Source organism: Loa loa (assembly GCF_000183805.2).
Source record: "Loa loa unplaced genomic scaffold supercont3.410, whole genome shotgun sequence".
NCBI lineage: Eukaryota > Metazoa > Nematoda > Chromadorea > Rhabditida > Onchocercidae > Loa > Loa loa.
Window position 1 is genome coordinate 29,400 of NW_018108590.1, and position 14,455 is coordinate 43,854.

A 14,455-nucleotide genomic window follows, 5' to 3' on the forward strand; every position below is an offset into this window, starting at 1 on the left:
ATATATATATATATATATATATATATATATATATATATATATATATATATATATATATATATATATATATATATATATATATATATATATATATATATATATATATACAATATACACATATATGTATATGCACATACATACGCTGGGATATATGAATACAATTAATATATGTCGATAAATGAGTACACTATAATACGACTCAAATATAGGGTATGTTTCGAACCATATAGTATCGCGCCAGTTTCAGGAGATCAACAAAAAAAAAACAGAAATATAGAACTTTCCAAAGGGATATACTCATTGTCTAGGCGACCGCTCTGTTCTCTAATGTACCCTTGGCTGACTCTTCACCCTAAGTAGTTATATAGTACTCTTCCTTCACATTTGAAATGAAGATAAAAATGTCTAACTATGTGGAATCCATAAATTTGTATCCTGATTATTCGATGAAGACTGAAATCATTCGAAATAACATCTTATTTTACTGCCTTAGGGAATCAAACGAATTTGAACAGGGGCCAGTGGAAATTCATCATATCAAATAATAAAAGTCAGTCCATTTTAACTTCCTCTCGCCTCCATATTCCTGGCACTCCAAGAAACAAAATCATAAAAAGTAAAATAATTCACTTCTTACGCTTAAAAACTGCAGAAAGTAACAAAAGCACGTTACTAACTTCGTGAGCTTTAACGGTGTAGCTGGCGTACTTCTGCTGGCTGATGTTTGTCGTGTCAGGAGTACATTGGGCTCGCCGCTCAAATGTCTTTGTTTTGTTGTATTGTCGTCCACTTCCTAAAAGATAAAATATCCTTTGGTTCAAAGATTGGATTTAGGTATTAGTTAAGAGAATATTTACTGGTGAACAAACTTTCCTTACTCAGAAAGTTCATATTCAGTAAAATACTTCACGAAACTGATTTCTGAGGAGAAAAATCTAAGCAGTTTAAACAGTGCTGACAATATATCAAAAAAATGGGAGTGCTTAACTGAGTTATAAGTTACCTTTGGTAAGACCGGTGCAGGTGATGCAGCTGGTGATATTCTCCCATCCACATTGTTTTCCATTTTTTCATCAGAATCAGCAGAACCAAAAATAGCACCACCCAATTGCGGCGTATATGATTGCAGATCTAACTCATCATAAACCCCTGAAATTTGAAATCATTTTCTTATTCGCCAGCAGGAAATCATGCATGCTTAATAAATTATTGCAAACATTTTAAGAAGAGAAAGTAATCAAAAGGACATAATGTTTCAAAATCTAGCTGAGGGATGCAGTTGCAAAGTAGAAAATTTTTTCTCAAAATTCATTATCTCACATTCATTACAAAATTCATTGTTAGTGATCCACTTGAAATTTCCAGTCTTTTGTAACTAAAAATGATTCTGAAACAATCAAAAATTACCTGTTGTTTCGGGATCAAATGACTCAGGATCATTCTCACTTTCGGGATCCAAAGATTCGATATACATTTCAAAAGGTTCTTTCAATGCATCCATTACTCTCTTACTTTCCAATGTTTCGTTATTAACAAGCCTCATACAGATTTCCAACTTTGACACATGAAACCTTATCCGTTCCAAGTGTTTTCTCAAATCATCTAGTCGTTTCAACTTCTAAAACAATTCCTTACTGCGAGAAAAATTCCGATGCATATTTTCCATTAAGTGCTAACAGATTCTTGTTTCTTGTATATATAAGAATCTTTGCTAAAAAGATGTCGAAAAGAATTACTGAAAAAATAAAAACAAAAAAAAATCGATGGACCTCTTTCTCGCCTTTCTTCGGATCATCCCTTTTACCTTTCTTTCTAGTTTGATCGGCTGTTGACAAAGATTCAATTTGCGATTCCGTCTTATCGGCTTCGTCCTCCATATATCGTATTTGGCACTAAAAACTTGCTTTTAAAAAGTATTACGGGACATATGAATTACTCCACCTAATTTTAGAATTCCGAGGAAACGCTGACATGTCCAGCTGTTAAAATACCTGCAACCATTCCACAGTTTCTGTTTTTTCTTTTTCCCGCGGATCAAGCTTTTCTTCGGCTGATAATCCCTGCTTGCTGTGTGGTTTGGTTTTATTTTCCCTTTCAATATCTTTGAACTGCTCCATCCTTTGTTCTATTAACTTCCGATAAGAGGTCAATTTATCTTTATCCTAGAAAATGCTTAGGAATATAAAGTTCACAGCATCATAAACATGCTTGCATAATTAAACAGGCATCAAAGTACATTATCACCATGACTCAATTTGTCTTATAATAACCTGAATATCTCACTGTTTCATGAACGACATATTTCCCTAGCTCTGTTAACAAAACTAAAAGCAGCTAAATGAATTTTGCAGAATTTAAAAAAAGAAAAACCAGCATTTTTAGAAATGCATGAAATTACTATATATGCATAAACAATAACCTTGATATCAGATGAATTTTGCCAACCCTTGATTTGATCTCTTAGCCTTTGCAACTTCTTTATTTCTTTCTTCAAATCATCCTAAAATATTTTTCAGCAGTTTGAAATAATGAATTAGTACATGAAACAGCTTTTCCTTGCGTATCAAAATGAAGTGAAAGAATTTTGTCAATGTTCAAATATTTTCAATCCCCGTTCTATTTTCGACAAATATGGCAGATATCGCAATTAAGCAAGAATGCTCTATAATCTAACTAATAACATCAAAAACTGAGTTAAGAATCCAGCAGTGTTTATGAATTAGTCAAAATTTTCCCCAAACCAAAGCTTTGGAGAGAAGATAAACCTGAAACTTCTCCCTCTGATTATCACTATTCGCTTCCTGCATTTTGGCCATTGTTTCTTCAAATAATTCCACACCTTCCTCAACCTGCAACAGCATTAAGTTTGCTTCAATTTAAACTAAATGAATAAAATAAATTGAAAAAAGACCTTCAAAAATGACTCTAGATTTGAAACAGCAAAACCAATAAAACCTTTTTGAAACATTTATCAATTTCATTGAGCAGTTTTCGTTTCTCGGCCATTAAAATATGCTTAGCAGTCAGCTGAAAAATAAGAAAAAACTCTAAATTCGCTATGAATAAAAACAGGATGTTTCTGTTGCACATAGAAATCTTTGTATTACTTTTTCTCAAACCCTTTAAAAACAAAAATTATTATACGGGCTTGGTTTTATCAACTCGTAATATTGGGAGTCTTTCTAGCCTATCATCGCTAATAAAGTTCTTAATATTCTGAAAATACATCACCAGAAATTGAACCGTAAAATGAAGCTTAGCAGCTTCTCCAAACTACACCATTCTTCTACGGCTTGAATAGCTGTTTAATTTGCAATGAATTATGACTTTCAAAAATCCTGAATTATTATTATTATTATTACTATTTTTATTGAAGCAACAGAAACGTCCCTGCTTTTTCTCTTGCATGAAATCATTAAGGGAAAAAAAAGCACTTACCTAATTACAGAGGTACAAGATACAAATATATAGAAATGAGATCGATGAATAATGAAAAACAGAATGTTTCGCTGATCGCTTCCAAGCATTCAGCGGCGAGCAAAGCCTTTGTATACAGCAGTAGCAGTAATAACAGAAGAACAATTCCCAAGTTCAACAATTCCTGTTGTCGTAACCCTAGGATCGATAAATGCTTCTTTCGTATGATATATCACAGAAATAAATTATTATCTGTTATTATATTACTGTTGCCGCTGTTGACACCAAACAAAATTTGCCACTGAAATCAGTAACACGAGTTTTTAACTGCGATATACGACCTGAAAATAATACATAGGAAATATTGCTCTCATGAAGTAATAGGTATTATAATTAACGACAGCAACATAATCTCGACCAAAATATCATATGTTGCCCCTTATCACTAATAACAGAAAAATATGACCATTATGAGGTGTTTTACAAAAATCTGCAATAGTCTATTTGTCCCCAAAAAATTTGAAATACTAATATGTAAATAAGCTTCAGTCATTATTACCACCAAATAATGATGATAATAATATGTTCGGGACCAGATATTTTTCTAATGAATAAGGGATGACTGGACAAAACAAAAAATTTATTTTCTTCTGAAAAGATTCACGTATGTTTTATTGTATCCATGCATTAATAATGATAAGGTAAGCCATTTCTACGGATGAAAAATTAAATTTACATCCTACATTGCTAAAGAAAAAAAAAAGGATATAGAGAAAAAAAGGATATTTTCAATATTACTCAAAAGTTTCACTTCATGCTATTAGTCAGTTGTAAATTTCAAAAGAGTTTTCTTTACCGATAAACGAGCAATTAAGCTTTATAGAATAATGAACGGATATAAGGCAAAAAGAATGGACATTTTATTGGTCAAGAATGATGACGATAACGATATACAATAATGACAAAATACCAATAAATACTCAACAATGATAATGGTAAAAACACAGGACAACAATAAATTTACATACGTGTCGCACGTGCATTACAAATAAAAACAATACCGAAGAATATTGATAGATGTTTTTATAAGTGTAGCTATATACTAGGTGAAGAGCTGTATTGACCTCCTGCAAACAACTAAGCGCATATCACATGTCACTATTGCCCAATTAAACTCATTTCTAGCAATTGAATTCTAATTTCACAAGTAACATTTCACAAGTAAATTTCACAAGTATTATGTAAGTGCAAAACGAAAACAAATATACACCGCGATAATGACAAAACAGAAGCCCTACGAAATTAACGCCCCATAATGATTTATTATTTTATTATTGTTTTCATATATTCGTATATCACGTATATCAAAATATCACCAAAATATTGAAAATGTAAAAATTTTTAATCAAATAGTATATGACGAAATATTATTAGTTACAACATATGTATGTACAATCGATCATGTGATAATTACCTTTTGAATCAAAGCTCATACTAGATCAGCAATAAATGAATATAAGGAAATATCATAAATCAAATAACCTTAAAAATAATCAAAACTTATAGCACCGGTACAAACAAACAAATTTATACGAATTAAACTTCAGATTTTTAAAGTTAAAAAGTTTTGAAAAGCACCAATTAAATTTTACAATTTCATTGAAGTAAGAAAATTTAACCTTACAGAACAAATATATTCAATGTTATGTGCGCAAAAAAGGAAGAATTAGTTCACAGAGACAGGTAATTAAGTTCAAACTTCAGTAAAGTTCTCCATTTTTGCGCAATCAATAGCCGATCATTGATGGCTCACGGGTTAATGGCCGCGGCCCCAAACATTTTCGCGGTAAAAACTGACGCGTATTTTATGTCGTCATTGCTATGTTTGTTTGATAGGAAAAGGTCAGACTAATCCGGGAAATGTTGAATCATTCTTTTCCAGTTGGATGAGTTATTAGCTGATTGGATGGCTTATTGTTTTTCCGGATAAATAGCTCAATTCATTTCTGAGATGACAGTTAATCATTCTCGGGTTAAATGATATTTCAGTAAAATAATCTAACTTCCATCCGTACCAAATAACCGATCCATCTGTCTCGAGATTTCTTGTCAATTTGAGAACTTATCCGATTCTTGAAGAATAGGATTCTCCCATTCCTTCTTCTACTTTATTATTCACATATTTATTTTTTACACTTGGTTGTATCATGAAGCATACAATAGAACGGGATCCGTTAAATTTCCTGAAATGATTCCGAAATTCTCATATTAATGCTCAATTCCTCTGATCCATTCATCTCTTAAGTAAAAATCAAACATGTTACTTCAATTGCATTAGTAGTCTATTCAAGAATTTGGAAAGGAGGATATTTCCGAATAAGCTTTTCTTTTCAGATTCATTTTTAGATCCGATTTATGCTCATTGCTCATTTGGTACAATCAGTGGTTAAGAAAAAGTCAAAGGTTACATTTATTGTCGGTAACATATTGTGATACTTCTTTCTTGTATAAGATTTTGTTGATTATAATAATATAACTAAATTGTTTGATGCTGAGTAGATCTACCATCAGGAAAACTTTGTGATGTTCAGGAAATCTCGGGTTAATAATTAGATAAGAGCAAGTATACATATATCGAATATTCATTCATTCCTTCATTCACGTTTCATATATATCAAAATATTACTTCCGTAATTTAGTATGAAAAAAAAAAACTGAAACTTGCTATTTCTTTTTCGTTTTTTTTTTGTTTTTTTGCTTTCTTTTTCTTTTTTTTTTTTAAAGAATTATGTCATTCCAGAAATTTCGCTTAACACCACGATTACCACTCCACATTGATGTTTTCCACCAATGTTGTTTGATGTCTTTGTCAGCATATTCAAATAGGAAATTGAATACTTTAAAATTAAAATACTCATTTTAAATAAAAGGATGTTTTTAATTTTTTAACAAAAAAGAAAAACTAACACTTTTTTTTCCCTTTTTTGCTCTTTCCACCATTTCACTTTTCTCGTTTTTTTTCTATTTTTTTTCCATGTTTACTTTGAAATGGATAATAAAAATTATTTTAAAAAGATAAATTTTTATATTTTTAATGACATCTGAAATAAAAAAAGAAAAGGAATGGTGTAAAGTTTGTTGTTAATAATAACATTAACTGATTCATCAAATATTAGTAATTTATTTACGATAATTAATTAGCGTATAATCTTTTTAATGTTAAATGTATCAAAAAAACAACAAAAATGTTAATATCATTTCTTAACTGTCGTTTGTCGCATTTATTTATTAGTTTATTTATTTGTGAATCGATTATTATTTTAGCAGCTATTGTTTGATAGAATAATTAACGATTTTAATTTGATTAATTTTATTGATTTATCATAATTTTTGACTATAACATTATTGAGATTGTGCGCGTGATAACTGATAGGCTTAGAAAAGCAGATAGAAGAAAAAATTAAAATTGATTGAAATTTTGTGGCAATGTTTAGCTCATGTTAATATGGTTATCATCATTTTTAGTGATGAATTGGATTTGTTTACAGTCATTTCCATTGTCCATTTTATTCTAAAAAAATCATATCATTTATTGAGTTATCAAGTTAATAAGAGAAGAAGGAAGAGTATCATTATCATTAAATAATTGAAAAAAAAATATTGATCGCTTTAAAGATCAAAAATTGAAATTAATATTTTTGAAAAAATTTTCTTCCGTGATTTGACAATATGTGGTTTATATTTTCCCGGTTACCCTTTTTTTTTTCAGGTTATCCAATAACAGTATGAATGTTTCCGGTTATAATTCCATTCCATTCAACTGGATGTACTGAAGTAAATATTGGGATAATTCATACTATATGTAAAAGCATGATTGCAAGGTTTACTATTTCAGTTATAGAAGTCTACATCAAGCGGTAAATCTCACAATCATTTTGGCCTATAATGAACCGTAAGTACTGGATCCACAATTAATTGATAGATCTTTCTCTGTCAACCGTTGGACCTATAATTAAACCATAACATTCATATTGGACAAATTATCAATTTTCATGATAAGTTGTCCATTACTGAATAAAGATATCAATTAAATCTATGTAATTTTTTTTATCCTCCAAAAAGCTATGAAATAAAAATTTTGCTTTCCAAAAAAAAAAAAGAAAATGCAAAGAACGAATTATAATCGATCAATCACTGATGTATGCTTCTATTAGTAAATTCAATTACTAATAAGTTAATTAATGATAAATTTAAGTGGAAAAAAAAGGTACAATTTATGATAGTGTTGCTTGATTGATAAGAAATTAATAATGAAGAAGTGGAAAAGATTTCTTGTTAGCAAAACTAATTAAATCAGTAATTCATATTATTTACTGTATCTTGTCTTTCTTATGTTACTGAAAAAAAAAAAAGAATCGAAAGTTTATATCATCAGCTATCTTTGCGCTTTCATTTATTTACAAAAATTGTTGATAAAACTCAAGCATACTAATTACTAATTATGAAAATTAAGTTTACAATGTCTTACTGTCAATTATAAAATCTAAATTATGTATATAAAACTATGCATGCTTAAAACTTAAATATCCTTCTATTTGTTGATAAAACTATAAAATTATGTATACTTGAAAAAAATTAATTTCAAAGAATTTAATTACTGTTCAAAATATTGTTTGCAAAATATCTTTTTTTTTCATCATTAAAATAAATATTATTTCTAAACATGAAACAGCACAAACATAAAACACTCATTTTTGCAAATTTTTTATTAGTGATAGTTTAAAAATATTAACTTTCCTTATGCTGTTTTAAAAAATATTTTTCAAATTTTATGAATTATCAATTTATGTTTTATATTTTATAATTAAACCTTTTTTTCCTTTGTAATTAAATCATTTTTATTTTCATTTTTTTTTCTCATCAATAGGATTAAAAATTTTTTTATGACTAATTAGCGATTCCTTTTTCTTATTCCCAATAATTTGCTAGTTTTCAAAAATTTTTCAATTACTTTTAAAATTGCATGGCATTTTATGCGAAAAAAAAAAAAAATTTTGTTCTGATTTCATTTTTGTCTTTGATAATAATCGATGAAATAATAAAAATGTTAAACGACAACTACAGCATAAAATCAAAATGAATAATACTATCATTGGTATGATAATATCCAAAAGATAATACTGATAAAAATACAAATCGTTATAGGCAAAATCAAAAATGTGGCTCAAATTTTATCGCATATTCTACTTGGCTAATAAAATGCTTGCGAGGTGATACTGGCTTATCAGGTATCATTCTTGTCATTTTATTAACTCTCGTTTTATATCTAAAATTACAGTATAATAATTTCTATATTTTGATGTTTATTTTAATTCACAACAAAGTCTATTTCAATAAGAATTTTTTTCGAAGAGTTAAACAATAAGTATACATAATAAACTTAAAATAAATTGTTCTCTAATCATATCATATCATTGCGATAAATTCGGAATTGATAATTACAGATAATGGCAATAGTAATAATAATAATTATTATAACTACTATTAATAAGTGACAAACAAATTTATCTCTCGTCATAAAATTATGTTTTTTTTTTCATACATGCAAAAAATTTTTGTGCTTTATTGTTATATTCAAAATAATGGGTTTGTGATTTAAATAATGATAATAAAATTTAATGATAAATAATAAAATATATGTTTTTTCCTTCTTGAATTCAATCAATATTGCCATATTTTAGTATAATGTTTTGGAAATTTTAATATCTCAAATATTTTAATGTATAATTAAATTTTTAAAAAATTGTAGATGAAAAAAAACTAACATATTAGAATGCATAATACTATCGAAAGCATTTGTTAAATTTTTTTCTGTAATAGATAATTTTTTAATTACAATTGCAATCTTAGCGCATTACGCTATGCGACTGTTGCGCATTTGTTGCGCAGAAAAAGGATATGCAAATAAGTGATATGCTAGCATATAGTGCTTCCATAATAGTATTCCAATCATAACATGTTATTATTGCATGCAAATTTGCATGCACTATAAAAAATATTATATTTTAAGAATATAATTGATCATTGAAGTTCGTAATTAATTAATTTTTTAACAAATATTGCAATCATAAATGAATTATAATTTTTTTATTAGCTAAATTATATATCATTTCAGTTATTGCATTAATGCAATATTTTTGCATTTATATGATAAGATGTGATAATATATGAAAAAATATTATCAGAAATTATAATCTTACCAAATAAACCTTTTTGTGATATCAAAATATTTGTGATAACATTCGGAATATTCGCAATAAAATCATTATCAATCTTATAGTTTAGCAAAAATGTTATCTTAAATACATTTATTGCAATGAAATGAATAATTTTATTTAATTTTGAGCATCGTAATAGTATGCGGCGGTACATAATGATACGGTACAGTACAGTACAATACGGCACGGTATCTTAGCGCTATTACAAAAGTATGCAATAATTTAGCAAATAATTCTTTCTTATTTCTCAAATTATATAATTGCTAAAAATCATTGTTGTTTGATTAAAACAATCAATGCATACCTTTGGAAATTTTTTAAATATGCTAATTATGCTATCGTTAAAATTTGGCAAAATTTAATTAATTATTGAAATCGTACCAAATGATATCATTACAATACAATTTTTTGCTTGATCCATTTAACATTTGATATTCCTAAATGTGGCAATAAATTAACAGAATTGATCAGTTATAAATATACAATAATTAATTCCATTAAATTTTATAATAAATATTAATTTCAATTTTTAAATTAAATTTCATTTAACCTCTTTTAATGATTCAGGTCCATCTAATGTTATGCCACTAATAAATATAATTTTTTGGCCATTCAATCGTAGGAAATGGATGAATTCATCAGAATTTATCAATGCCAAAAAGCTTCCTGTATCCTGTATTCCTGAAAATTAATTGATAATTACATTTGAAATCTATCAAAGTTCGAATAGTAATATTTAAACTTTTCATTTTCAAAGATTTAATTTTAAATTAAATATTTTTAAAATTAAAAAAAGTAGCAATTCAATAGGCTTTATATTAATATATGTTATGCATATTTATTACAACAACAGACCATTAAATGAAAATCATCGGATAGATAATTTTGCTTAATCTTCGATTTATTACCGAAAACATTAAAAAATGTTGAAGGAAAAAAAATTTGCATATATGATATGAAATTGATAAGCCATTCAAAATAATTCATTTTATCAAGCCAGATCATATGATAGTACTGCTAGAAGTTAAGAAATTAATAAAAAGGATGAGAACGATGAAATGTTATTTTATTATAGTTATAACTTTAATAATATTTTTTTTAAATTTTCAAATTAAAAATTTAATTTCATTTCGATTTTTATCCTTTTATAAAAGATTGTTAATTAATTAATTAATTACATAATAAAAAGAAAAAATAATAAAGAGAAAAAACAAACATTTATATTTTTTCAAATCAATAATCGAATAATAAACTTGGTACAAAACTTGGATTACTGCTTACACCTAATGTATCCATAATTGCTTTTATCATATCAGTGATCATGATATGCTAACATACTTGTCAATGGCCAATTTTTTGAATAATACAAAACTACAGGAATTTACCAATGCAATGATTGCAAAATCAAATTATTGCATCAACAATTTATCATCTTGCAATTGCACTAAAAGAATGAAACTGATATGATTATGATATGATAAAAATTAATGTTTTGTTAAAAATGAAAATTACGAAAATTGATTAAAATTTCCATAGGATTATTATGACTATTAAAATATTTGAATGCTAATATTATTCGTATTCAATAATTATGCAAAATATTATGGTATTAATTTGGATTACACAAATGTCAAGTATTAAACTTGAATCATGTATTATTCTGATAAATTTATACTTTAATTACTCAAACGATACTGTATGAGATTCAATCATTTTGCTTTTTTTTTTAGAAAGCATAAAATTTACAAATTTTAAACTTTTAATTAAAATAAATTAAATGAATAATTGTGTTTACAGATGCAATTTATTAGTTGTACATCGGTAAATTTATCCCATATCTGAAGGAAAAAAAAAGCAATTTTGAAAAAACAACAACAATAGGAACATCTATTCATAATTAATTACTTTCAATTAATTACTCATAATTAATTACTTTTGATTAATTACCCATAATTAATTGCTTTGAATAAATCTTAATTATAAATAATCTTAAATATTTTGTTGTGCTTTCCTTTTTACTAAATCAATTCTTTATTCGCTAATATAAAATTATTCAATTAATTAATTATTAATTAACCTTTAAAATTTCCCAAAAAGAATAAGTTTCCATAGATGATACATTATGAAATATATGTTCAATAGAAGTTACAGGTGATAAGTTTGGTTTCTCATTGATAAGTTTTGCTAATTTTGATCCATTTGTTTTAACGTTTGGATTCACATTAGGTAAATATACTACCTGAAATAGAATAAGTAATTAAAATTAATTAAATAAATTGTTGTATTGGAAACTAATGAATATGAAACAATAACATTTTAACAACAATATGTAATTTTCTTTTGTTTTTCTTTTTTCTGTTTTTAGATGACTAATTGCGCATAGTTAATTGATTACTTGTATGTAATCAATTAAATCAATCAAACATTTATGATTAATAATCAATTAAATCAATCGAATGTTTGTAATTAATTATGTTATTAAGCACTAAAACGAGAAATCATAACGAATGAAAGATTTAGAAATTGTTTAAATTTCTGATTTGATTTAAAAAAAAGAAAATGGTTCAAATTTTGATGAATTAAGCAATTTGTCAACATGACAAATTAAAAATTGAAAAAAATTCGCATAATTTGCTTTGCGAGGTGGTTAAAATAGTTTAGTAAGTTATTGGATTATTAAGTTACTGGATTGTTAAATCATATGTTATTATGTATAATTTCGTTTAAATACACATATTATTTAATATTAATTACATTTGTTATCAAATATTTGAAGTCGAAAGTAATTAATTACATATATTTTTACAAATCATTGTTAGCATATCATTTTATACCCATATTCTTTTAATAATTTATCAATATCACTATCATTTTATTGATATTAATATTACACAAAAATGAAACTAACAAAATTATGGCCTGCTTTGACAAGTTCATCACCAATGCAAACCAAATAGTTGACATTTACGGTGGTGACACATGGTGAATAAATCAAAATTTTATAGCTACAAATATTTTCTCACAAAACTAACAATAATATTATAGAAAACCTGAAATTAAATTCTATTTAAATCGCATTAAAAAAAAAACTATTATCACTAACGAAAAACACATATAAATGGATCATGTAAAAAGTTTTTCATAAAAAAAAAATTAAATTAGATTTAAGAAATCATTTATAGAAAATTACTGTAAACATCAAACGATACATACGTTTGTAATCAGTAACATTTAAATGTTAAATAAAATATTTTTTACAATATAACCACTAGTAAAATAATACATTAGCATAATCTAATCTTGAAAAAAATTTAAAAATCAAATTTTTCTCAAAAATTTCATCTATCCAATTTTTTTTAAATTAAAAGCAAAAAAACAAATTTTTTAAAAATTTTTTATGTGCCTGAAAAAAAAAATGAAATTACTTTACAATAAATTAAACATATATTTTTAGACAATTTAACAAATAAAATTATTTATCGAATCATAAGCTATGAAATAATAATTCATTTCACAATATAATTTAATGGTATTTAATTAATTTAATTCTTTGCACGTTGCAATAATATGTTAATGAATTTTTCGATAACAAATTGGCAAACTTTTGCAATAACAAGTTTAACAATTTCGCAATAACAAATTAGCAAAATTTTTAGAAATTAACAAAATTGACAAATTCTACGAGCATAAAATTGTTAGTTTTTTTTTTTGCACTAACAAATCAACAGATATGAAATTAATAAATTTTTGACGTATTTATTAAATTAATAATCGATACATATATATATCAGATAATTGCATAAAATAATTGTTCACAATTTCAATTAAGTATTTGATAACAATTTCAAATATTTATTTTAATTGATAAAATTCAAATTTTTAAACTCATAAGCATATGTAAATTACGAAATAAATTTATCAGTAAATTGATTAATTTCTACTTAAAACTGGAAATTGAAGCGTTTTTGATAATGAAAGAATGAAATTATACGATGGCATTTTCATAGCAGCAATTTGATTGTATTCTTTAATCATTCCATCAACACTTTAATCATTTTATCAAAATGTGTATGATTTTTAAACAAACAAAAAAAAAAGGACAAGAAAAAAAGATCCTCCAATTTTTTTTTTCTTTGTTTACTTTAAATTTTTGATAATTAATCAATAAATTAATGTTTTGCTGTAAATTTAACACAAATAATTTGTATGTTTAAATAAAAATTGAATCAAACGAAATGATATAAACAAAAAATAAAAACAAATAATTTTGATTTTTAGTCTTTATTTTACTTTTTTTTTCTATACAAACTTCAATTTTATGTGGAAAAATTATTTTGGATGGAAAAATTTTTCACTTTTTATATTTGAATATTTAAATGTATGTACAAAAGAATGCTGCTAATATTACTGCTAATATTAATAGTATATAGGTGTCCTACTATATTATCATTGTATATTAGAAACTGTATCATTATTATATTGCCGTTGTACAGTCAGTACTGTACATTAGTGTATTATCGTTACATATCACTAATTGTATCATTGTATTAACGCTATACAGTAGTGATTGTATCACTATATTAACCATATACAGTAGTGATTGTATCACTATATTAACCTTATACAGTAGTGATTGTATCACCATATTAACCATATACAGTAGTGATTGTATCACTATATTAGTGATTGTATCACTATATTAACCATATACAGTAGTGATTGTATCACTATATAACCATATACAGTAGTGATTGTATCAC

At 25.9% G+C, this 14,455-nt stretch overlaps 3 protein-coding genes across 3 annotated transcripts in view; all 3 read right to left on the reverse strand.

The window, feature by feature from the left end:
• The window catches only part of LOAG_18631 (Not1 domain-containing protein), a 13,652-nt gene extending 10,116 nt beyond the window's left edge, over positions 1 to 3,536 (reverse strand). The window contains exons 1-9 of the mRNA XM_020451294.1: positions 3,439 to 3,536; positions 2,956 to 3,027; positions 2,766 to 2,849; positions 2,420 to 2,500; positions 1,992 to 2,162; positions 1,770 to 1,892; positions 1,408 to 1,618; positions 1,004 to 1,149; positions 678 to 793 (exon numbers count right to left, since the gene is read on the reverse strand). Coding sequence (XP_020304935.1) covers positions 678 to 793; positions 1,004 to 1,149; positions 1,408 to 1,618; positions 1,770 to 1,892; positions 1,992 to 2,162; positions 2,420 to 2,500; positions 2,766 to 2,849; positions 2,956 to 3,006 — 983 coding nt within the window. The 5' untranslated portion in view covers positions 3,007 to 3,027; positions 3,439 to 3,536. The remainder of the gene's footprint in view (positions 1 to 677; positions 794 to 1,003; positions 1,150 to 1,407; positions 1,619 to 1,769; positions 1,893 to 1,991; positions 2,163 to 2,419; positions 2,501 to 2,765; positions 2,850 to 2,955; positions 3,028 to 3,438) is intronic.
• Positions 3,537 to 9,808: 6,272 nt separating this feature from the next.
• On the reverse strand, positions 9,809 to 11,018 carry LOAG_07614 (hypothetical protein; the record flags this gene model as incomplete). Its single annotated transcript, XM_003143147.1, has 3 exons — positions 9,809 to 9,958; positions 10,246 to 10,376; positions 10,949 to 11,018. 3 exons carry the CDS (start codon positions 11,016 to 11,018, stop codon positions 9,809 to 9,811), a joined length of 351 nt encoding a protein of 116 aa, XP_003143195.1.
• Positions 11,019 to 11,763: 745 nt separating this feature from the next.
• LOAG_07615 (hypothetical protein) lies at positions 11,764 to 14,340 on the reverse strand (the record flags this gene model as incomplete). The annotated part of the gene is made up of 3 exons (XM_003143148.1): positions 11,764 to 11,934; positions 12,604 to 12,700; positions 14,201 to 14,340. 3 exons carry the CDS (start codon positions 14,338 to 14,340, stop codon positions 11,764 to 11,766), a joined length of 408 nt encoding a protein of 135 aa, XP_003143196.1.
• Between the last annotated feature and the right edge of the window lie 115 nt (positions 14,341 to 14,455).